Source organism: Enoplosus armatus, chromosome 11 (genome assembly GCF_043641665.1).
Source record: "Enoplosus armatus isolate fEnoArm2 chromosome 11, fEnoArm2.hap1, whole genome shotgun sequence".
Classification (NCBI taxonomy): Eukaryota; Metazoa; Chordata; class Actinopteri; order Centrarchiformes; family Enoplosidae; genus Enoplosus; species Enoplosus armatus.
The window spans coordinates 24188980-24210738 of NC_092190.1; the positions used below are offsets into that span (position 1 = coordinate 24188980).

General features: G+C 45.1%; 2 protein-coding genes across 3 annotated transcripts; one reads left to right on the plus strand and one right to left on the minus strand.

Moving 5' to 3' along the window:
* Window positions 1-2661: 2661 nt before the first annotated feature.
* On the plus strand, window positions 2662-16158 carry LOC139292698 (serine/threonine-protein kinase Nek5-like). The gene is made up of 23 exons (XM_070915062.1): window positions 2662-2781; window positions 3189-3285; window positions 3355-3452; window positions 3552-3635; window positions 4655-4725; window positions 5868-5954; window positions 7302-7356; window positions 7558-7671; window positions 8546-8632; window positions 9222-9306; window positions 10074-10186; window positions 10666-10760; window positions 10844-10993; window positions 11739-11817; window positions 12239-12340; window positions 12518-12598; window positions 12726-12827; window positions 13011-13091; window positions 13806-13928; window positions 14008-14182; window positions 14554-14664; window positions 14768-14861; window positions 15840-16158. The coding sequence occupies exons 1-23, from the start codon at window positions 2662-2664 to the stop codon at window positions 16156-16158; spliced, it is 2523 nt and encodes an 840-aa protein (XP_070771163.1).
* Window positions 16159-16700: 542 nt separating this feature from the next.
* LOC139292329 (GDP-Man:Man(3)GlcNAc(2)-PP-Dol alpha-1,2-mannosyltransferase-like) lies at window positions 16701-21322 on the minus strand. 2 transcript variants are annotated; one of them, XM_070914642.1, is made up of 7 exons: window positions 21254-21322; window positions 20776-20997; window positions 20042-20244; window positions 19752-19920; window positions 19148-19407; window positions 18758-19084; window positions 16701-17866 (listed from the first exon to the last, which is right to left on the minus strand). In XM_070914642.1, the coding sequence occupies exons 1-7, from the start codon at window positions 21316-21318 to the stop codon at window positions 17583-17585; spliced, it is 1530 nt and encodes a 509-aa protein (XP_070770743.1). In that variant the 5' UTR covers window positions 21319-21322; the 3' UTR covers window positions 16701-17582. The 2 variants fall into 2 exon arrangements, with proteins under 2 accessions (XP_070770743.1, XP_070770742.1); XM_070914641.1 differs by having other exon boundaries at window positions 18758-19407.
* Window positions 21323-21759: the final 437 nt, after the last annotated feature.

A 21759-nucleotide genomic window follows, 5' to 3' on the forward strand; every position in this document is an offset into this window, starting at 1 on the left:
CCACTTTGCAGATTAAGATTTTCATCCAAAACCTGTGATCAGTTTATAAAATATCACACATTTTTATACTGAAATACAATTTCCAGCTAATACTTTTACTTGAAATGGAGCTTTTAAATGATGATATTGGTCCCTAAAGTTGCACTAATCAATATTTTTAGCCAGCTGGCAGCACAAGTTTGTCGACGTTCACGTCCCCCAGAGGATGAATCCTACTGACTTTAGTGATCCTCTGACTTCCTGTAGCGCCACCAGCAGGTCAAAGTTTTAATGTGTCCAACACTTACACCTGCTAATGACTAACTAATGACATTTCCATCAGCCTCATGCTAATTAGCAAATGTTAGCATGCTAACGACTCCAACAAGGGTGAAGTAAACAGAAGTGAAAATTATAAGTTGGACAAACTCAAAAACTGTATACCTGAAGTTAAACTGTCTGACTCAAAATGTTATTAAAGTTTGTTGCCTTGAATTTTCAGGTTAACAAAACTATAACTATACTACACACTAATACTACTGTGTACTGCGGCTTATACTAACAGGAAGTGACACGTCGGACGTCGATCAGGTTAAACTTCAGGATAGGAGGATTTATTACTCTGCTGTTTCACCAGCAGCCACAATGCATCCATTTGTTTTCCAGCTGTGAGCAGCTCCTCCTTTCCATTGCATTGCATTGTGAGAGAATGTGTGCATCAACAACACACACAGTATAATAATAATAATAATAATAATGATTCAATAATAGAATGCATAATAACATAACAGTGACAGGGATCTTTCTGCATAATAAATACTTTTACTCCTAATACTTGAAGTACATTTTGCTGATAATACTTCTGCACTTCTACTTTTACAATTTTGATTGCAGGACCTTTATTTCTAATGTGTAATAAGTATTTTTACATGTTGGTACTGCTACTTTACTTAAGTAAAGGATCTGAATACTTCTCCCACAACTGAAAAAAGTTATTAGTAAGTATAATAACTTTCAGCAGATGGCTTACATTACATTTACATCACTCTCTTGTTCAGATATAGAAACATACACCATGAATAACACACACACACACACACACACACGGTGGCTGCCTGGCATATCATTCTGGGGTGTGATGTCTAAAATCTGACAACAGCAACATGATCTGTGACTGTGAATAAGGCACCAAACCTCTGCTGCCATTCTGAGGATTTAAATAAGGATCTTGTCTTTACACTGGCAGCGACGCCTCTGACTCTGATTACAGGCTGGACAGGTGAGAGAGGACAGCACACACACACACACACACACACACACACACACACACAGTCCACTGCCACCTATTACTGATGAGTGAGAACTGACCACTGAGACTGTGTGTGTTCGAGTGGGTGCTCCTTCACACTTCTTTTCATCCAAAAAACTCAGATACTGAGAAATAACAAATACAGAGAAATACTGTGCAGATAACAGCGCCTGAACACAGTGTCACATTGCTGTTTCTGCACCCCCACAGTGGTCGACAGGGTTTATATCTAAAATATCTGAGGAACACAGGGAAGGGTGGTTAAAAGGAAGCTGAAAACGCAGGAAGTGGACCTTGAATTAAGATTTGCACGATTTAAGATGAGTCTTCAACCGTCCTGTCGATCAACTAATCGATGAGCTGATTAATTGCTGCAGTAACAGTTCAAATGAATAGGATATTAATAGATTAATACTAAAATGAGTAAATCTCATTAAAGTGCCATGAAGTCGCTGTTGACTTCTTTGAGGATTATTATGTCTTGTTGTCTGAATCTGAGTCTAACTTGGTGTTGATGTTATTAAAATGCTGATAAAAGAGGAGCGTGAGCCGAAACAACTGCTACGACTTCAACTCCCAGCATGCCCTGTGTTTCGCCCTCGCGCTTGCCGTGTTTAACGGACGGGTTTCTGGCAGTATTCAGACCCTTTCACGTCTTCACGCCGCTGCCGCCGCTTTGTTTCACGATGTGACTTCTGACAGTAAGACTCGGCAGCAGGAGGTGAGACGGGACTGTCGTCTGAGTCTGAACGGAGGAGAAAAAACCGCCTTTTGTTAGCATGCTAACCTGAGAGCTAGCCGCCAGTGTACCTGTCTCCATGGCAACGGGCTCCTCCCGCCGGGACAGCGTTTTGCGTGTAGTTATATAAGTTATATAAGTTATATAAAGTACCGCTCAGACGGTGTAATGTGATCTTATCTACCAACTGCTGTGGTGGAATATTATCTGAATGAGGAGGAAACACATTTAATTCATGTGGTACAAAGTACAATGTTGAGGTACTTGTACTTGAGTATTTCCATTTCATGCTAGGCTAGTTCGTACTTACACTCCACTAGCGTCGATGCACTGTTACAGATGAAACTTTTGAAGGTTTTGTGAGCAACAACTAGTCGATCAGATTTTGATAAATGTATTAATTGATTGATTAATGATCATTTATTTTTCATGCAAAAAAATATTTGATGGTTCCAGCTCCCCAAATGTAAGAATTGTCTACTTGTATCTGTTTTATCTCAGACAAACTGAATCGAGACAGTTTTCTGATGTTTTATATAAACAAAATAATGAATTCTTTTGTTGGTTGCAGCCCTGTTGTCATAATCAATAAGGATAACATTCTGGTAGAACCAGCATCTGTCTTCCAGGTGTTATGAACAACTATGAGGTCATCCGTCAGATCGGGGAGGGTGCGTTTGGGAAAGCCTTCCTGGTTCGAGACAAAGCAGGTGGAGACAGACAGAGTGTGGTCAAACAGATCGACCTCACAAAGGTACAACACCTGCAGTGCACTGATGTTTGAAACAACAGGTGTGTCCGTGCTGCCCTGAATGAACATGACTGCTTTCGTCCTCATAGTGAAGCCATAATGACATCAGGTTATTAAGTTATTATTAGTAGCACTGTGTGAAGACATTTCCTCAAAGTCTTCAGTTTGATTCAATATTGTTCCTAACGTCAGTTGAACTTTTTTAGTATCTAACTCTCAGTTAGAGAGCGAATCGGCATGTTTCCGAATGCCGAGTGTTTTTACTACATCAGAGTATGGCTACGAGGTTCTAAATGTATTTATCGTTTATTTATATACTCACCGACCCGATAAGCAAAAACACGACTTCATTCATGAAACCAGCTGTTAGCCAGATGTTTCAGTGTTGCATTGTTGTGTTCACTGCTCAGATGGCAGCGAGGGAAAAGGAAGCGTCCAAGAAAGAGGTGACGCTGCTGTCGAAGATGAAACACCCGAACATCGTCTCCTTCATCGGGTCGTTTCAAGGTGAGAACATGTGACGGAGTGTTTCTGCATCCGTGTGAGAGTTCACTAACTGTTACTGTGTGTGTGCAGAGAGGGGCAGCCTGTATATAGTGATGGAGTACTGTGACGGAGGAGATCTGATGAAGAAGATCAACATGCAGAGAGGAGTCGCCTTCACTGAGGAGCAGGTGCACACACACACACACACACACACACCTGTGAGGTATGACTCTGATTTGTTCACAAGTGAGGAGGTGAGAAGTCACTTTGAAGTGTGTGCTCCTCAGGTCGTGGACTGGTTTGTTCAGATCTGCCTGGGCCTCAAACACATCCACGACAGGAAGGTTCTCCACAGAGACATCAAAGCTCAGGTATCTGACCGCTTCACTGCTGCACACACTCACACTTCCACTGCATTCACTGCAGACTCACACCTTCAGGTACAACTCTGTCGTTGCTGTCTGGCTTTTTAAACCCGTAACATCCAGATTTCCACGTGTGTTTTATTGATTTAGAATACATGTAAGTTTGAACAATGTTTGGCTGCATGTGTTTGTGGATCGATGGTGTTTAACGGGCGACAGACGTCTGTCACAGTACAGAGCTGCTCCCCCCCATTAATGTGAAGCAGGATGTTACTGTTGGAGTTGAGGTGGAGCTCATTCTGAACTATCAGCTAATGATTATTAGTTCATTGTGGATGAATCAGCTGATTATTTTCTCCATTAATGGATCGATTGTTTGGTCACAATGAGCCAGAGCCCAAAGTGACGCCTTCACAAAGCTCCACATTATTAACAAGACGTTACAGTTATTAACAGCATTCAGAGGGAAAGCAGCACATCTGCATCTGAACAGCTGGAACCAGGAAATGGTTTCACACCATCAGTTCACTTCCTGTCAGTCCACTGATCCATTATATAAACATACATACATACACATACATTACATAAACTCTTCACATGTTTTGTGTGTAGAAATCTTCATTTGTAAACTAACTCGTAACTAAAGCTGTCAGATAAATGTAGAGAAGTAAAAAGTCTGATGTTTCCTCTGAGATGTGGTGGAGAAGTAGAAAGTGGCATGAAAACAAAATACTCAAGTAAAGTACAAGTACCTCAAATTTGTACCAAAGTACAGCACCTGAGTAAATGTTCTCAACAAAGACTTCGCTGTGGGCCAACTCCCAGAATAACTGACCACAGACTGCATCTCTGTTCACAGCCATCACTATCTCTCATCAGTCGTGTCTGTTTCTACACACACACACACACACACACACACACACACACACACACACACACACACACACACACACACACACATGCCCAGTCACTGTTTCCCTGCAGGAACACAGACGTGCTTTCATTCTGCGCTCCCTCTGCTCTAGAATATCTTCCTCACCAACGGGGGGATGAAAGCAAAGCTGGGGGACTTTGGAATCGCAAGAATGTTGAATAAGTAAGTCAGTGTCACCATCATCACACACACACACACACACACACTCAGAGCAGCTGTTTGTCACTGAGCGCTCTGTAACACATGGAAGACCTCCAAACAAGTCATTATCATTCCACAACCCGTTGACCAGGACATGTAAACACACATGGTTGTAGAGACAATGTTGGGCCTGTAAGACTGTACGGAGGGGAACAAATTAGATTTGTCTTCTGTAAATACCACACTGTGTATTTTCACTGCGTATTTTTAGTGTTTCCTACTACATAAGACACGATAATGTAAAGTCAAATTAAACCTCAAGTAATGACGACAGTCCCCAACACAACACTATCACTGTTATGTGATAGAAACTGCAGCGAGCAGCTGTTTTAGAGAACGGCTTTTTAAACATGAAACTATATATTTCTGAGGTGAGAGCCACAGGCGCTGCAGGAAAGTTAGATCATGTTGAGACACACGTTTGGTTTTGGTCTTTTCAGGGATCTGTTGTCAATAACAAACTCGTGGAACGTCCGCAGCTTTATTCTTTAATGTCAAGGACACTGATATTTGAGACAATGGTGTTCTAGTGTTTGTGTTTGTCTCTTTCCTGTTTCAACACAAAGCAGCTCCATGAACTAAAGGTTTTCCCAGTTTGGTGTGAAAGAACTTGACAGTTGGAAAGTATTCAGGCCTGCAAACACCTACAGCCTCTCTCAGCCACGTGTTGCAGAGCGATGAGCTTCTGTTAGCTCCTCTTACCTCTTCACTCCTTCAGTGGGCTGCAGTCTGATGGTTTTTACCTCCACATGCTGAGTCTCATATTAACTTCAGATGCACAGAAAGAGGACCATGGATTTTGTCCCCCATCACTGAAGTTTCTTCATGTCCAGTATAAACGGGGAGGGGGGGATTACAGCAAGCAAAAGCTGTTTTCAGTGTTCACATGGACGCCTGACTGGTGTTTTAAGACAGACTTGAAACATTGTGAACTTGTCCTTTAACTATGTCCTTTAAAAATGGTTTTGCTCCCACAGCAGGTCTGTCTCTGTCAAACCCAACAGAGGAGTCTAGAGTGTATGTGAACGCCATGAATAGAAAGATATTTAAAATGTATCTGAGGTTTCACTGACTTCACTTCTGAGTGTGTTGTGGCCCTGCAGCACCGTGGAGCTGGCCAGGACTTGTGTTGGGACACCATACTACCTGTCCCCGGAGATCTGCGAGAGTCGGCCCTACAACAACAAGACGTACGTATGCTCGTCTGTGCACACCCTGAGCCACCATGAGGGTCCACAACAAGCTTTTCTTTGACACGAGTTGGTGGCTTGAGGTTGACGCAATCAAAAGTCATATTTCCATAAAATGCAGAAATCAGGACAAAAAGAGCTGCGTGTCTCGTGAGTCATTCTGAAATAATTAGAAAACTGTGGTCTTTTGTTTTGGCCAGGTTAGCTTAGATGTTCAGTCAGTCCCTCACACCGCTGCTCTGTGCTCTCTCTGTGAAGCTGAAATAAAGAGACACCAGACTGTCTCTCTTACAGCAGCTCCACGCACACACAGCTTCAACACGTTCCTCGGTAGAGAGGCTGAGCTATGATTGGACCGCCACAGTTCAGCAGGTTGCTCGGGTCAAACTGGACCCTGACCCTGTGCAGACAGGAGCTTCACCTTTTTATCTTTCTGCGGTTGTGATAAGAGTGCACGGTTCTGTAATCACACTGTCATCAGCAGGTAACACTGCAGTCAGTGAGGGAGGTGCTCATGTCAACATGTACACACACACACACAGGAAACTCATGCACATCTCGATCTAATAACCTCCTCCACCCTCTGTGTCTCTGAGCGTTTACACAGACCTCCGCTCTGTTCCCTTCTCTTGTTTTCATACAGCTGAGGTCAGAGCTGTTTCCTCTTTCCCACACTCACACAGACATGTTTGGATTGCTATACTTGTGAGACCCTCACTGACATAGTCCCCGCCTGAGCCCCCAACCGTAACCTAAACCTAATTCTACATTTAACCCTAAAACCAAGTCTAAACTCTCAAACAGTCTTCAAAGAAGGGACAAACATGTCCTCAGTTTCTGAAAATGTCCTCATTCTCAAGGTCTACAACTTTAGTAGGACCTCACAAAGAGAGAACTACAAGAGCACACACACACACACACATACTTGGTTCCAAGCCAAAAGAGTGAATGCCAAAGCCGCTGTTTTACTCCAGAAGTGAAAACCTTTTTACTGACTTCTCTTCTGTCAGCTGGATTTTGTTTCTGGTGTGTACGACTTTAGCTCAGGAGGACAGCAGCTCATCCTGTTTCAACAAGAAATATGTCCAGTTACACAAGATGGACTAAAAAAACTGCTTCACAGTGATTTCAGAGATACGCTCCCTGATTGAACATGAGCGCTGAGCTGGGAGGACATCTGGAGTGAAATAACACAGTCAGGGAGTTTGTCTATGAAACGATTATAGTTCAGTTCATGTCAGATTGCATTTAAAATCCCTCTTCATAGTAACAGTGTGTGTGTGTGTGTGTGTGTGTGTGCGTGTGTGTGTGTGTGTGTGTGTGTGTGTGTGTGCATCCTCTCTGCAGGGATATCTGGTCTCTGGGCTGCGTCCTGTATGAACTGTGCACCCTGAGGCATCCAGTAAGCTGCACCACACCCAGCACACACTGAGCTAATGCTAACACTGATGCTAACTTAGCCTGCAGAGGGAACTCGTACAGTAGTACAGCAAAATGAGTAACATCGCAAATGTTGCACAATTATTTTCATTATTGATTCATCAGCTAATGATTGTCTTGATTAATAGTATTGTCTATAAGATGTCAGTATCTTCACCTGCAGTTTGAGGGCAGCAGTCTGCGGCAGCTGGTCAGTAAGATCTGCAGGGGGCGCTACAATCCAGTACCCAGCCGCTACTCCTACGACCTTCGCCTGCTGGTCACCCAGCTCTTCAAGGTCAGAGGACAATTTTTATTTATTTAACCAGGTAAAAGTCTCATTGAGATTAAAATCTCTTTTTCAAGAGTGACCTGGTGCAGAGAGCCGCAGAAACAGTGTTACAACAATAACCACAAACAAGACAAACAGACTAGTACGACAAAAAGTTACCTGTTCAAAACAGCAGGTTCAGGTTCAAACATAAACAGGTAGACCTGAACATCAGTGCCAGAGACTCAAACCTCAACGTCAGTCACTTGAACTCCGGTGACTCGGACTTGAACTCCGGTGACTCGGACTTGAAGTCTGTTAACTTGGACTTGAGCTCTGAGGATGAACCTTGAACACAGAGTTGGAGTTTATTTCTGTGTCGTAACAAACTCAAAATGCAGAAACTTTTTTCAGACTTGTGTTTTTTAGTTTAACAGACTTCAGAAACCATTAAGGAAGTTTACTTCCATGAAATCAATAAAATACAAAAGACTAACCATTAAAACCAGTACGGAGAAACAAAGTTGTCTGAAAGAGGAGGGTGTGAAAGACTCTCAGGAAACAGTTTGAGCAGCTGTTCAGGATATCAGCCTGAGCTGCAGATTAGGACACTCGTGCACCACAGTACAGATGTTTACAGGTCACAGTTCACTGCTGATATTCAGCGTATAGACAGCAAACACTTGACATATATGTACTTGTTAGGTAGGTATGACGTCTTTACTACCCAGGTTAGTGCATATTTATTCATGATGTTCAGTAGGAGAGTGACGCTGATGAGAGTTGTTATTGGACTGTACAAATAATGAAAAAGTGATCTTCTGCAAATGTTGCTGCTCTCGCTGTTCAGCTTCACTTCCATTGTGCGCACACACATGAACACACATACACTGTTTTTCAGGTCAACCCTCGGGACCGTCCTTCAGTCAGCTCGGTCCTCAGGCGTCACTTCCTGGAGAAGCACATCAGCAAACACCTGGACCCACAGGTAATGAGTCTGATTGGTTCACTGATCAGTTCGTCAGACAGAGAGTTTACAGGAAATCCACCATCGTGTCCCAAATCCACACGACATACTGACTCTAAGGTACCAGGGTTTAATGTGTTCAGTGACGACAGTTTACTCAAAGAGGACAGTATTCAGACTAAATACAGTTTTGAATGAGCGGCTGATGCGCACTATTCTCCCACAATGCAATGCACAAAGGAAATGGAGCTGCTCACAGCTGCAAAGTAAATTAAAATAGATTGTGGACGGTGGGGAAACAACTCCAGAAAGATCTTGGAAAACAAAAATAAGTTGTCACACATCCAGAATGCACTTACAGTCGTACCACACTCTCTGTCAAGACTGAACGTTATTCTCTTTGTACAGGAAGAATGTATGGCTGAGCTGTTGTACCTCATAAAGTGACCACTGAGTGTATGTCCCCAAAATAAAGTAAAAATGATGTATTCATTTGCTGACAATATTCAAATCTTTACGGCTTTATTTGCTTACACAAATGAGGGTCCTCAGAGGTATATATGTGTAAACGTGTGTGTGTGTGTGTGTGTGTGGTTTCCTGTGTTTGCAGGTGATGCAGGAGGAGTTCAGCCACACGGTGCTGCATCGAAACAGAGCAGCAGCGTCTCTGGCTGCTGAAAAAAGAGCAGCAGCAGGTAACACTGCTGATACAGAAACAGAAACATAACATGTACGTAACATGTACGTAACATGGACGTAACATACATGTAACACAGAAAACAACAACACAGCTGTGACAGAAACTGAATCCTTGAAGTTTCAGTTCAGGTGTGTTGAATGTGGAGTTTGGCGCCACCCGATGGTTGTTGACAACACCTCCATCTTGTTGCTCCGGTTGCGTCCTTCAACACGTCTGATGACTCTGTCCTCGGTCTCCGCGGGAGACGAGCTGAATCCTGATTGGGTAGTTTGTGACGACGTCACGTCTTGGCACGCCTTGTGTTTTGGTAACATCAGAACACAAAGAGCTGGAGCCTTAAATCACTGAGGAGTGTCTGCTTCACACAGACGATAATCTCATCTTTCATCTCTGCGGCTCACGACTTCACACGTAGTTTATTGTTCTGAAACTAAAATGACTTCATTCAAATTTTGAACTTTCAACTATTTATATATTACAGAAGAAGAAGACCAGGAGGAGCAGGTTCAACATGTATATGTATATTTATGCAGCTCATCGGGTAGCGTGCTTGCCATTCACAGCAGCGACCTGGGCTCGATCCCAGCTCTGCGCTACATATATACACCCCCCTTCCCCCATTTCATATTTGTACAATTTCCCCCCGGGGATCAATAAAGTGTTTCTGATTCTGATTCTGAGACACATTCACACCATGACATCAGCTTTGTTGACATTTGTCCACTTTTTGTTGTTCTAACTTGAGACTCTCCTGTTGTTCAGAGAGGATACAGAAGTCCAGAGCTGCAGAGAGACCCGGGGCCGCCCTGAGGAGACAGCCTGCTAAACCAGACCGGAGAGTCCCACTCCGAGCCTTCAGCCCTGCCCACTACAAAGTAAATATAATATATTATTATATATACCACTCTCACATCTGTCTGTTAAATATGTGGCTACAGACTAGCTTAGCTTAGCATAAAGACTGGAAACAGATTACGTAGCAGCACCTCTAAAGCTCACTGATGTTAGATCCAGTTTGTTTAAACTGTACACACACTGAAGAGCATCTCGTTTGTTTAATCCTTCAAACGTATCGTCAGAGTGCGTCAGGTCACAGCCGACGGATAAATCCCTCCAACATCCTTCAAACTAACGCTGACTATGAGTGAGATTTGATTTGATTGAGAAACAACTGAAATGATTAAGATTGTAAATCATATCAGCACATCGACATACAGTCTCTATACCTCAATATAATACAAAGTGATGCTGTCAAACGTGGAAATGACATGTTATATTATATAGGTTCATTCAGATATTTGGACTCTTGTATTTCTGTTGTTGTGATGCCATGTTTGTATGATGATGATGGCAGCCTCTTCATCAGAGAGCAGGACGACCAGCTGCAGACAGACCGGCTGCAGACAGACAGGCTGCAGACAGACCGGCTGCAGGGCAGCAGAACCTCAGGTGAACTAGATCCACACACATCACATCAGATAAACTGTCACTGCATGAACATCTCATGTAGACTGAAACTATTACTGCTGCAGGTTTGATGGGCAGCAGCCAGTCAGCCATTACCAGCACTACCACGCCCAGCTGGACGCCTTTCAGAGGAGGAAGGAGGGCGTCCTTCCTCCTCCTCCTCAGGAGAGAGAGAAGGAGCGATGTGAAGACCCCGCTGTGGAACCATATCAGCTGTGAGTGACCATACCTTGTTTTGTCTGATCAACAGTCCAGAACTCAAAGATGTTAAATTTACAATCACATGAGCTACGAATGACGATTAATCGATTATCAGAATAGTTGCCGAGTAATTTTCTGTTGATCAATAATCGTTTCAGCTCTACAGGATACCACCATACTAGATTCTGATTTTTACCTAACCCCCTTACCTTAGTTACCCATCAGCCACCACCTGCAGCTAACAGCTAGCAGCTAACTGCTCCTCATGATTTAAAGGAACAGTTCAACACTTTTTTACGTTTACTGAGCGTGAGATGAGAAGATTGGTACCACTCTCATATCCAGAAGCTGGTAAGCTTAGCTTAGCATAAAGACTAGAAACAAGGGGAAACACCTAGCCTGGCCAAGGGTAACAAAATCCACCTAGCAGCACCTCTAAAGTTCACTAATTAGCATGTTATATCTCCTTTATTTAGTGTAAAAACAATAACGGGGTTATTTGCTGCACTCTTTCTAGTTTTGTTACCAAAGGATGGAGTTGGACTAGCTGTTTCCCCCTGTTTTCAGTCTCTATGCTAAGTTAAGCTAACCAGGATGATATAGAGTATAATATTTCACAACTATTCTTTTAAGTCAGCAATCCATGTTAGCTTGTTTTCTGGGCTAATATGGTGTTTCCAACATCAACGTTTGTGATGTATTGAACCATTTTAACATCAGCATTGTTAACATGTCTCTGTTTGTGTTTGTGTCTGTCAGCGTGGCTGCAGCTCGTAATGAATACCTGCAGAGGAGACACGAGGCCAACCAGTACAAGCTGAGAGCAGAGAAACAGCTGGTAGGATGTCTACGACCGGCTCTCTCTCTGTTTATATATCTGATTATTGGATTATTGGATTAGTGATTTGAGCTGTCAAGTCCTTCAGGTTCCTTCCAGTTTAATTCCCACACTGAGGGAACACAGTAACTCAACACGTTTCATTAAACATGTCCCAAATGTGTTTTCGAGGGCTTTTAAAGCAGGTTTAGCCACAGAAACAGTGGTGACATGCGGAACCTCAACAGATTCACATTCAGAGTAACATTCGAAACGTTTTATGGACCAGAGAGGGAGGAAATGAAGCTGCTTACAAAACAGAAGCATTAAAAGGAGACATTTGAAGAGATTTAAAACTAAAAACTAAAATATATAATAAACACATTTTTCAGTGTTGAGTTTTTGTGGCTCTAACCTTTGACCTTTCCTCTCTGACTGTCAGGGTCTGCGTCCTTGTACAGCTGAGCGCAACAGGAAGCCCAGCGGTCAGGAGCAGGAAGTGGGACAACCTGAACACCAGGACAGGAAGCAGGAGGGACAGCAGGTAGGACAGGAGACATCACAGTGAACACACAGGGGGGACACGTGTAACTAAGTATATTTACTCAGGTACTGTACTTAAGTACAAGTTTGAGGTACCTGAGTATTTATATTTTATGCAACTTCATACTACATTTCAGACGGTGTGTGTGTGTGTGTGTGTGTGTGTGTGTGTGTGCAGGAGTACCTGCGTCAGCTGGATCTCATCAGACTGCAGTATCACCGGGAGATGAGACAGATGAGGCTGAGAGCTGAAGCAGAGGTACTCTCACAGACTTTATTCATCATTTTATTTCAGTTTAGAGGACAATTTGTGCAGCCGTAATCTGTTGCATGGCAGGTGAATGATTTGTCTGAATGATCCTTAATTATGGTTCATCATGTGTCAGGCTCAGCCGCAACACAAACAAGGAACCTTTGTGGTGGAGAAACCCAGAGAGCCAGAACCTTCTGCTGACAGTAAAGAGCAGCAGAGAGCCCCACCTGCACAGGTAACACTCCAGTCAGTACGCATGCACGCACTGCACTGTTGTCTGTAAACTATCAAAAACACATAAAATACCTATATAGTACACTACGCTGTACTACATCAGACTGCCGTGACCCTCCCAGGTGTTTGGGGATACAGTATTTCTTCCACATCATCATCCTCCTGTGTCTCCTTCCTGCTGCAGGACATCGAAGCAGCTCTGAGGAGGATCACAGAGGAGAACAGAGATCAGAGGAGAGCGCTGGGGAGAAAACACAAAGACAAGGTGAGATTACACCGAGTATCAGACAGCCAGAGGTGACGTCTTAACACGAGAGTTAGACCCGTCCTGGCCTGAGCGTACCTCATCATGTCACCTGAACGTACCTCATCATGTCACCTGAACGTACCTGAACGTACCTCATCATGTCACCTGAACCTGAACGTACCTCATCATGTCACCTGAACGTACCTCATCATGTCACCTGAACGTACCTGAACGTACCTCATCATGTCACCTGAACGTACCTCATCATGTCACCTGAACGTACCTGAACGTACCTCATCATGTCACCTGAACCTGAATGTACCTCATCATGTCACCTGAACGTATCTGAACGTACCTCATCATGTCACCTGAACGTACCTCATCATGTCACCTGAACGTACCTGAACGTACCTCATCATGTCACCTGAACGTACCTGAACGTACCTCATCATGTGGCTGAACGTACCTCATCATGTCACCTGAACGTACCTGAACGTACCTCATCATGTCACCTGAGCGTACCTCATCATGTCACCTGAACGTACCTCATCATGTCACCTGAACGTACCTCATCATGTCACCTGAGCGTACCTCATCATGTCACCTGAACGTACCTGAACGTACCTCATCATGTGGCTGAACGTACCTCATCATGTCACCTTATTTAGGAACAGAAAATAGTTCAAACAGAGTTTGATTGTCATTTGCTTGTTTTGTTTGTCATCTCTGCAGAAGGGAATCATGTTTGAGATCCGGTTAGATGATGAAGGGATGAAAGAGGCTGCAGAGAAGGAGAGAGAGGAGAGAAGAGAGGAGGAGGAGGAGGAGGAGGATGGAAGACAAAAGAAGGAGGAGGTAAGTGATAACTCTCTCTTTCACAGCTCCTCTTCTTCTCTTTCTCTCTCTCTCATTCTGTCCCCGACTCCCTGAACAGGAAGTGGACCCTCTGAACCAGACTCTGAGCTTCCAGGAGGGAGAGGAGTTGAAGCTCCGGGATTGGTCGGAGGCGAGGAGGGGGTGGAGCCAGAGGAGTCCTCAGACTCTGCTGGACGCACTCGCCAACATGGAGGTCAACTCCGTCTACAACACTGCAGCCGAGGCTGAACGAGGTGACACCTGAAACAGCTGAGTGAAGATGCCCTCAAGTCACATTCTGTAGTGTTCTATTAGTGAACAGTGAACAGGACCAAAGCAGTTCATGTTCTGTGCTGTTCTCTGCTGCCTTCTTCTCTTACTTTGAAGGAATAGTTTGACATCTTGATAAATACACTTATTTGCTGCCTTGCCTTAAATATGAAGCCAGAAGGTGGTTAGCTTAGCTTAGCATAAAGACTGGAAACAGGGGGAAACAGCTAGCCTGTCTCTGTCAAAAGGTAACAGAGCCCACCTTCCAGCACCTCTAAAGCTCACTGGTTAAAATGGATCAGTTAGTTCCAGAGCAGTATGACCCATGTCTGTCCCCTGTCCCCGCCCCCCTCAGGTGAGGAGGTGGCAGGTCGCAGGCAGTGGGTCGACGCCCCCCCTGACACCCTGCTGAACGCTCTGGCTGAGGCTGAACTCACATCTTCAACTGTGGACTCAGTAACCGCAGGTCAGACTCCGCTGCTGCTGCAGTTACTGTGTGATTATCAAACTGAGGAGAGTCACTGTCAGTTAACTCATTCATCTGAGAACTGAACTGTCTTCACTCTCAGGTCCAGAGCCAGAGGAGGAGGAGGAAGAGGAGGAGGACTCTGATGTGGAGATGGATGAAGAGCATCTGGAGCCGAGGTCAGACGATGACGACACGTGAGTCAACTCTCCCCTCTGCTCTCTGCCCTCTTTATTTATTATGAATATCTCACTTTCTCTTATTGCTTTTCATTTTGTCGATAAAACCAGCCGTTGGTGTCAGTGAGGTAAACGACTTCTGATACAAGGGTTTAGTAGTGTCCTGTCCTTGTGTGTGTGGGGGGGGGGGGGGTTATACTTTAAACTCATGAACATTAAACTCAAATTGTTGAATTCTCAGATCAGAGTCTTTCCAAATCGACGTCCAGCTGCTGCTGTTTCCTGGAATAGAACTTTAACCAGATGTTGGTCCTCATGTTGGATATTTTCCTGTCAGGTTACATGAATATAGCAGAACACGTCTTTGATATTTCATAACCTAATATCACTTTCAACACTATCCATACGTCATCATGAATGTTTAGTTAGAAAACTTTGTGAATGTAGCAGAACAGAACTGTTCTTACGCAGGAATACAATATAATAGTGTTGCATCACATCCATTCTGATGAACATGATGGGTGTGTTGATGAAGAGTGGAGTACTCGAGCTCAGCTGTCAGGGCTGCTGGTGGAACCTCTGGTCTGTGTGACCGTTACTGTTATTAAATAAACTGAAGCTTGGCTCTGAGAAGAAGCTTTGTATGCTACTTTGGACAAAAGCATCTTCCGACTGAATAAATGTAAATGTTAAGAGCACTGAGTGACTAAAACGACACCTTTGTATATCCCTGTGAATGTACTGTAGGTCTGAATAGATCACACAAAAGTTAGCATACTCGCTGGAACTGAAGCGGGTCCTGACCACCTCGTCGTTACTGACAAATATTTTTTAAATCATAAAATATTGATTATATTCCACAAAATGTCCTCACAATGTCGTACATACGAACGCCTCAAACTTAGTTGTTTGCTCCTCCTCTGAGCGCAGCCTTTCAGAAGACGTCTGCCTCAGCTTCTCTCTGAACCAGATCTTTTTAATTTCCTGTCTCTTCAGGAACTTTGAGGAATCGGAGGACGAGCTGAGAGAAGCGGTGGCAGACTCCATGAAGAACCTGTTCATCGTGGAGGACGGGAGCTCGGACGAGGCAGACAACACAGAGCAGAGGGCAGTGGTGCATGATGGGAGGGAGGATGGAGGTGCAGTGAGTGCTGCAGACTCTCATCAAATCCAGCCGGAGGTCGAGGATCCGGACGCCGCGGCCGGACCGACTGGGGTCGTTTCCTCTGAGCCAGAAGGTGACGGTCAGTCCGAGAGTCCAGGCGACCTGAGTGAGCTGGACAATGAGACAGCAGGAACTGGACTCCCGATTTAACTTTCAATCAAGTCTACCCTGAAGGTCTGATACAACCCAGAAGCTCAAATCATTCAAGTTTCCTTCGATGGAACATTTCTGTTATTTTCATGTGTTCATCGCTCCACACAGATGTGATGTGTCTCCACTGGAGCAGGAGCTTCAGTATAAAGACACTCATCAATGATCAGACGGGCACTTAGTGTGAAGCAGTTAGGACACAAAAAGACGCCTGAACATCTTGAGCTCGCTGCTTGTGATTTGTATTTCTTAAAGGATAAAGCTGCTGTTATTCTGCATCTTTCTTACTGTCAACAAATCTCATGTTCACACTCAAACCAACATGTCAGTCCGTCTCTCAACACTGTCTGACGACACAAGCCCATTGGTTCCTACTGAAGACGTGAATCTTTAAAAACACCTCACAAATATATCGTTTCATGTTTTATTTCCTCAAACAGCTGCTCAATGTAGTTTTTATCAAACCAACAGCAGGAAATAGTGCATCTGTTGGTCAAGATAAACTACAGTGTGTGTGTTCATGGTGATGAAGGAAACAACAGTGAGGCTCACTGATGGGTTTTATTAATACTAATAATAATAAGAAGAAGATATATCAGGCTGTGATACACACATTTGTTAGTAGAAACATTCACTGCTGCTTTGAGTCTGAACATGAGGTTAATTGACAATAAGAAAAATACTGAAAATCGACAGACTGATCCTTTCACATCAGCTTCTGACTGTAACTCTTCCGTCCTGTGCTGTAACTCACAGCAGACAACATGCATTAATACAGAGTGTTTGATGATTGCATTTATTGCAGTATTTATTTATTATTATTATTGCAGTTTTTAGTAGAATTTCTACAGACTTATATACTAATAATGCCTCTTTCAAAATAAAGATGTTTTAATATTTCACACATGATCATATTTCCATGCCTGGACCTCATCACAAACAGGAATGCAGGAAGTGAAACAACATTTAAATATAGCGATTCACCTTAACCCAAACTCAAGTGGTGTAAGTGCGTCTTCGACGTACACACAAATAACATTACAAACCTCTTTACATCTATTCAGGATACATCACTTCTGTATTAACTTTGCTCCTCCATGTTTCGTCATCATGTCACGTCTCTCCTGGCGACTTCCGCCCTCACATGAGTTTGACCCGTGAAGTCCCTGGAAACGTCCTGTCTGTGTCATCGCGGTGGATTTCTTGGACAGTGTTAGCTCTGGGTGTCCACCAGGAATCTGTCTTTACAATGTCGGTTTTATCATTTTAAATTCAGAACAAGTCACTGTGTCACACTTTACTCTCAGCGTTGGAGGCTTAGCTTGTTTTAAACATAGATATGACCCTCACTGCTTCACCCCATATATCTGTGTAGCAGAGTTCATTAAACAAATGAAGTCCTGGTCCCTGGTGGACACCAGGCCTCACCGCTCCAGTTTACTCATCAGAGGCTCCGTGGCAGCGAGGAAACAAGCCTCAAACTCCTGGTCGGAGAATCTCTCCACGGAGCGCCGGCCGTTACGACGGATCTCCAGTCGGGCTGACGGAGACAGCGCCAGGATGGTTTCCATGGCAGCGGTGTAGCTGTCCTCGCTGTCTGCCAGGAAGCCCGTCTGTCCGCCCTCGTACGGAACCACGATGTCCAGCTTTGGACCTCCAGACTTATGAGCCAAGACGATGGTGCCTGCAGCCATACACTCCACCACACCTGGGGGGGGGGGAGTCATAAAGAGACCCAAAGAGTTCAAAACTGAATGACTGAATGACACCACGAAATAAATATATATCATGTGAAATGAATATATCAAAACCATAAAATTGTGAAATAATCCAATAATTTTCAAACTGATCTAAAATGTTATTTCACCTGCTTCTTTTAAAAATAAGTTTAATGCATTTTTATTTCATATGAAAATGTTTTTATTTAACAACACTGTTTTGCTTTTCGTCACATAAAGACGACAAACCGGGCGAGTCGGTCAGTATTTCACAAACTCAGGATTATTTATTTATATGATGTCCTATTTTGGGTTATTTCATTTTGAACGTGTTGGGTCTCCATACAGTGGGCATGCTAATAATACTTAGCCTGAAATGCTAACTTGTTGCTGACATTAAAATACTATGCTAGCATTAATCTCAGAGAGCAGCTGCGGCTGTCAGGTCATTCGTTTTAAAGTATCCTGTTATGATTCAGTGTTGTGCTTTGGGTGAAGTGAAACTTTTGACCTGCTGGTGGCGCTAGACGAAAAGTCAGATGATCACATCAGGATGTTTAAGTCTCCCTCCACTTAGAAACCTGTTTCTTCTTCTTCCTTCACTCTGCAGTTTGTTTAACATTCATTTGCTAAAGGAGGAAAGATTCTGCGAGGTTTATGACATCACAACTAGTTTGGAGCCAATCAGGGTCCAGTATGAAACTTGGACAAGTGTAATGTGGAAACTTGAAGCCTGCAGGTCACAAACTGCAAGTTTACAGTGAAGCAGGAGACGTCTTGTGTTCAACTGACGAGATCTTCAAAGCAAATAGCTGAGTGTGTGTGTGTGTGTGTGTGTGTGTGTGTGTGTGTGAGTGTGTGTGTGTGTGTGTTGTCCTCACCTATGCCGAAGTGTTCGTTCCACATGGTGTGCAGCCCGATGGTGGCGTCCACCAGCTCTCTCTTCAGCTCCTCAAAGGGCACATTGAGTTTGAAGTCGACACGCTCGGACACCCCCAGCTCCTGGCAGAGCCCCCGCAGCATCAGCACCCTCTCCTCATCCTCCTGGTTCCTGCACCCTCCAATCAGCACCAGCCGCAGAGACTCCCGCCCCCCCGGCCCCTCCTCCTTCCTGTCCAACAGTTTGTGAAACGCCCGAATCTGCAGCCGGTGGTCCTTCTCCGGTCGGAACTGACCCACCGACACGATGGAGTGGCACTTCCTGTCCCCTCCACCTCCTCCTCCTCCTCCTTCCTCTTCACTCCCCAGCTCCCGGCCGAGCTCTTCCCAGCCCTCCTCCTCCTCATCTTCCTCTTCCTCCTCCAGCGGGACGTCCAGGAAGGCCCTGACGTCGCAGGGCGGGTAGACGACGCTGGTGCGGCTCGGGGAGCGCCACAGAGCCAGGATGTGTCCCAGAGTCCAGGTGGAGTTCACCATGATGACGTCGCTGCAGGAGCCGGCCAGGCCGTACAGCAGGGCGAAGCAGCAGTAGTACATCACCTTGACCGCGCTCAGCACCGGGTTCCTGGAGATGAAGTCAGCGTTGTTGAACCTGGAACCAAAAGAGGAGGAAGACAGAAGGTTGGTGTGGTTATCAAGAGTCCGTCCACACGAACGGTTAACTTCAGTGAGTCGGGGAAACAGAGCTTCTCCACTACATGTTCAAACAGTCTGGTAGCTCTTCTCTGGTGGACAGCAAGTGATGCCTTTTGATTTTTGGTTTGTTGGAAATAAAACAGAAGCAGAACTGGTTAGTTAACAGTGATTTCTCAACAGAGAGCGCCACCTAGAGGCTGAAACTCAACTCAAAATCATCAGTAATTCCAACAGGGAGGGTGTCAAAGTCACACTGTTGTTAGTGACAAGTGTGTGTGTGTGTGTGTGTGTGTGTGTTACCTGGGGTTCCTCTCTCTGACCACAGACAGCATGTCGGTGCTGACGGTGGGATAGTGAACGTAGCTTGCCATCTTACAGCCTCCCAGGTAGCGGAAGATGGGCAGTGTGAAGGCATAGCCCATCGAGTCCACGTACAGGTCAGGAACGAAGGCCGTCAGCGCCTCCCAGCCTGCAACACACACACACACACACACACACACACACACACACACACACACACACACACACAGTGTCATTGTAATTGAACTTACAATCCTCATCTACTTCATAAAAAGCCATGCAGGTCTTACCGAGGAACATGGAGCCTGTGCTCTGGCCCAGCAGGGTGAAGTGAGGGTAAGAACTGGCCTCCACCAGCGAGCGGTGACGCAGGAAGATGAAGGTGATTGGTCGAGGCAGCGTGATGTTGAAACGCTGTCGGGCTCCCTCCAGAATCTGCTCGCCCGTCACTCCATGGTCGCCCGTGTAAACCACGAAGGAGACGGCGGGGTATCTGGGGTGACAAAGTAGTTTATACTCCTGACACTATACTCTGACAGTGTCATGACATCATGTGAATAGATACAGACGACTGATCAGTTGATGGACACACTAAATGGCCAAAAGTATGTGGACACCTGACAATTACAATCATATGTCACATGATTATTACTCTTAGTTAACGTGCTGCTCTATCAGCCTCCACTCTGCTGGCTTCAGTCTTTCTACCAGATGTTGAACCAGCTGCAGGGATCTGAATCCATTCAGACACCAGAGCATCAGTGAGGTCCAACACTGATGTCGGTGATCAGGTCTGGCTCAGTCGGTGATCCAGTTCATCCTAAAGGTGTTGGAGGGGGTTGAGGTCAGGACTCTGAGCAGACAGCAAACTGGGAAAACCATTTCTTTATGGATCTGCTTTGAGCCCGGGGACATCGTCATGGTGACACCGGAGGACTACAGCTGAAACCCCTAGTCGCCTCCACATACTGTTGGCCATATACTGTGAGTGGGTGGTGTAGTTAGACAGCTGAATCCCCTGTACCGGTTCATGAGGGCCCTCAGGGAGCACCAAAGGACCCGCTCCCCGCCTCCTCCCGCGTTGCAGTACGGATGGAAGAAGGCCACCGCGGGGCCGCCGTCCTGAGCCCGGCGGGCCTTGCGGCGGCCCTGCAGCCACATGCGGACCCCCAGCAGGAGCAGCAACAGGACGAGGGTCAGGAGCAGGCTGAGGTAGGCGCAGGGAACAACCAGGGACCACAACAACCTGCGGAGGGGGAAACAGAGGACCGTGAACGGGCTGAGGATAGAAGTGACGCCACCGGGACCGTCAACAAGAGAAGACTCAAACCGCTCGAGCAGCGACCGTTAATCTGTGACACTCTCAGGCTAGCTAATTAGCTGCTAGTTCGGCTACATACAGTTAGCTGTCCGGTTCCCGCTCCTGACCTGAGTTCATTTCGGAGTGACTCCGCTTTCATAACGTTTAACCAGCTGGACGGAGAGAAGAAGAAGAAGTGTACCTCATGAAGTCGCAGAAGCACAGAGAGAAGTTGTGCTGGTGGTGGAGGTGGTCGTGTCCGGCCATTTTGACAACACAACGCTTGGTTTAACACAACCCGGAAGCTGCTGTCAGCTGACCGAGCTGCCTCTCTGCGATTGGCTCAGCGTTTGTTTACCTCCACGTCATCGACACATGACTTACAGAATGACAGACTCAAAGAAAGAGAACAACACGTAGTGGACTTGTGTGAAGCAGAGCAGATAATATGATAGTCGTTATCCAGCAGAAACACGTGTAGCTACCGTGACTTCAGGTTGGTTATATTTGGGGAAAATGAAATGAAAAAATATATAAAATGTAAGTTTCTGACAGTAAATGATGATAAACAAAAGGTGCCTGTGTTCGTCCACTGGTAGAAAAGCATCACAGCCAGCAGGCGGTGTTCAACAGCTCCCTCTGTTTGTCATTAGGAGGTGCCAACGATCAACGCTGCTCAGTCTAGTTCCAGTACAGCAGCAACACCAA